The sequence below is a fragment of the Geospiza fortis genome, unplaced genomic scaffold (assembly GCF_000277835.1).
Source record: "Geospiza fortis unplaced genomic scaffold, GeoFor_1.0 scaffold121, whole genome shotgun sequence".
Taxonomy (NCBI): domain Eukaryota; kingdom Metazoa; phylum Chordata; class Aves; order Passeriformes; family Thraupidae; genus Geospiza; species Geospiza fortis.
The window spans coordinates 209,791-212,278 of NW_005054346.1; the positions used below are offsets into that span (position 1 = coordinate 209,791).

The 2,488-nt window shown below is 46.1% G+C and overlaps 1 protein-coding gene across 1 annotated transcript in view; it reads left to right on the forward strand.

Annotated features, from left to right (window-relative positions):
* The window catches only part of SBSPON (somatomedin B and thrombospondin type 1 domain containing), a 9,402-nt gene that overhangs the window by 725 nt on the left and 6,189 nt on the right, over window positions 1-2,488 (forward strand). Inside the window, exon 2 of the mRNA XM_031058623.1 lies at window positions 8-134. Within this exon, the coding sequence (XP_030914483.1) occupies window positions 8-134 (127 nt within the window). The remainder of the gene's footprint in view (window positions 1-7; window positions 135-2,488) is intronic.

Below are 2,488 nucleotides of genomic sequence, written 5' to 3' on the forward strand. Positions count from 1 at the left end.
CGGCCAGGCGTGCCCGGGTAGGTGCGTCTGCCCCCGGCCCTGGCAGGGCGCGGTGGAGGGCGGCCGGAGGGACCTGGCGTCCCCGACCCTCTGCCGGGCGCGGGAGCTGCCTGCCGGGGCTTCGCGAGATTCGGGTTTCGCTGCGTTCGTGCGGGCATGGGCTCAGGGCTGAGAGAGGGGCTGATTCCTCCCTTCCCAGCCCGGGCACCAGGCTGGGGCAGCGGCAGGCTCAGGAAAGGAGACAGAGACTTTTCTCCTACTGGAGAGAAAAGGTTGTATCAGCTTTTCTAATCAGCTGTAGTGCAGTGACAGTCTGAAGTTATTTTTCCTCTAAAATATTATGTTACTTTTCACTCAGGCAAGTCCCAAACACAGATTGATTGCACGGGGGATGTCCGATTGCAGAGACAGCGGGGGGATTAATTTAGCACCGCCTGTGTCTCTCAGCTGATTCCTCACATCCTGACAAACAAATATCAGTGAAATAATTGGGGAAGTCCCCACGGTGAGGTTTTGTCTAGGATCATGAATCCGCAGGAATTTACTGTGAAGGAAAAGGCTTTAAAATAAGCATAGGAGCATGAGTGAGAGGGTCCTCTGCCAGCCCTCGGGGGATGACAAAGCTTCCCAGTGAGCAATGGCAAGGAGGGAAAACTAGCCCAGTTCTACCAAATGGAGTGTCTGCTTTGTAGGTATTCACAGTGCCTCTTTCTGTGGGATTTCTACCCTTTACAGTCTTCACAATTTGAAGACCTCTCTGTGCCTGGGATGCAGGACACAGACCTTGCTTTGCAGGTGCAGTATGAGTACTTGGTCAGCTTAATGTCTCTTCCCAGCTGGCTGGATGCACGCCAGCCTACAGCCAAAAAGTCATGAGCCTCTGCTGCACAGTCCTGCTAATTAGGGTGTATTTAGCAGGCTCAGTGCTGTGCTGACACAGCCACATAGCTTTGGGACCCAGGTTGGCTTACATCTGCCTGGATTGGGAAGGGGGAGTACAATTCTCAGATGGTGTAGACCCATCCTAAGGGATGTAGAACTGCACAGAAGAACTCAGCACAGCAGAACTATGACCCCAGGTGTCTAGAAGGAGCATGGTCAGCTCCTCCACAGCTAAATAATCTCCTCAGAATAACCAAAGGGAAAAAAATGCACCACAAAGTAAGACAGAAGGTAGCATTTTTGAAATTAGCATTTTTAAAATAGACTGTTCTTTCATTCAGGAATGTCAGTAGAGGGAGAACTGGCAAGATGCTTGTCCTACAGCCACAGCATATTGCATCTTTTCAGTAAATAAAATTATTTTTATTATTTAAGCATAAAAGGAGAGAGCTGATAAACATGCGTAGTGTTAGCATTAAAACGGAGCTGAAATCTTTCAAAAAGAAGCTCAAGATTGTGCTTGAGAAGTTCTAGTTTAAACATTTCATTACCATGAGTTCTGGGGTGATTTCTGGCACCTGATGATGCCCTGCTGTTATCAAGATGGTATTTTTTGTCTCAGTCTCAGTAGTGATTTCCTTGAAAGGCATTGTATGTCTACAATATAAGCACCCCACGCTTGCACCCTGTGTGGGAGTGGTTGCCCTAGGTCCAGTCAGGATGGAGTCTCAGTGGAGCCCCCATCTTGCTGCCTCTCCTGCACCAGAGCTGGAATTTGCCAGTCTTTGGTAGCCCAGCTCAGGGAGCTAAACACACAGGGAAGTATTTCTGGTTTCTCTATTGCCTGTTTCTGCCTGGTTTGACTCTCTGCACTGCCTCGCTGCCCAGCTGTGCGAGCACCAATGCAAACGCAAACAGAGGGAGCAGCACATTTTGCATTCATGGGTGTAGCATGGGAGGGCAGAATTTTGGCACCCTGGCAAGGTGGTCCTAGAATTCACACATCCACAGTTCTAAATTTACAAGAAGTTGTTCTTTTAAAGGCAAATGATCATATATACTCTCTATGGCAAGTAGTCATTAACTTATATTCTGTATAAACAGAAATTCTAAATAGTTCCAGTGGAAGTTTGTATTGATTTACATAAGTGTGGCTGAAAATGTTAGACTCTTTTATTCCTATTGGATGTTGAGGTCTCCCCATCGAGTCTCGTTAAAATGTACGTGTTTAATGACACCAGGGATATTCACTGGCATAGTTCACTGTTTTGAATGTAGAGTTCGAAACTTTAACATAGAAATGTGAAGAAAGGGGATCAATGGTTCTCATGCTACTGCTTGTTTGTCAACCTGTTCACAACTCATGATTTCAGCACCTGCAGAAATGACATTTCATCCTTTTGGGAAAGTGTAAAGTGCCTCAAGTGTAAGTAATCAAGAGATGCTAGGATGCAAGAAATGTTAGAAATCATACAATCAGTGCTCCAAAATAAAAGAAACCTCTGAAAGAATGAACATCCTAAAGCTGCTAGTGGCAGGGTTAAATTATGTCATGTCTAAAAATCATTGTAGGTTTGGTACTTTATAAATAGATGGCTCAACAGAA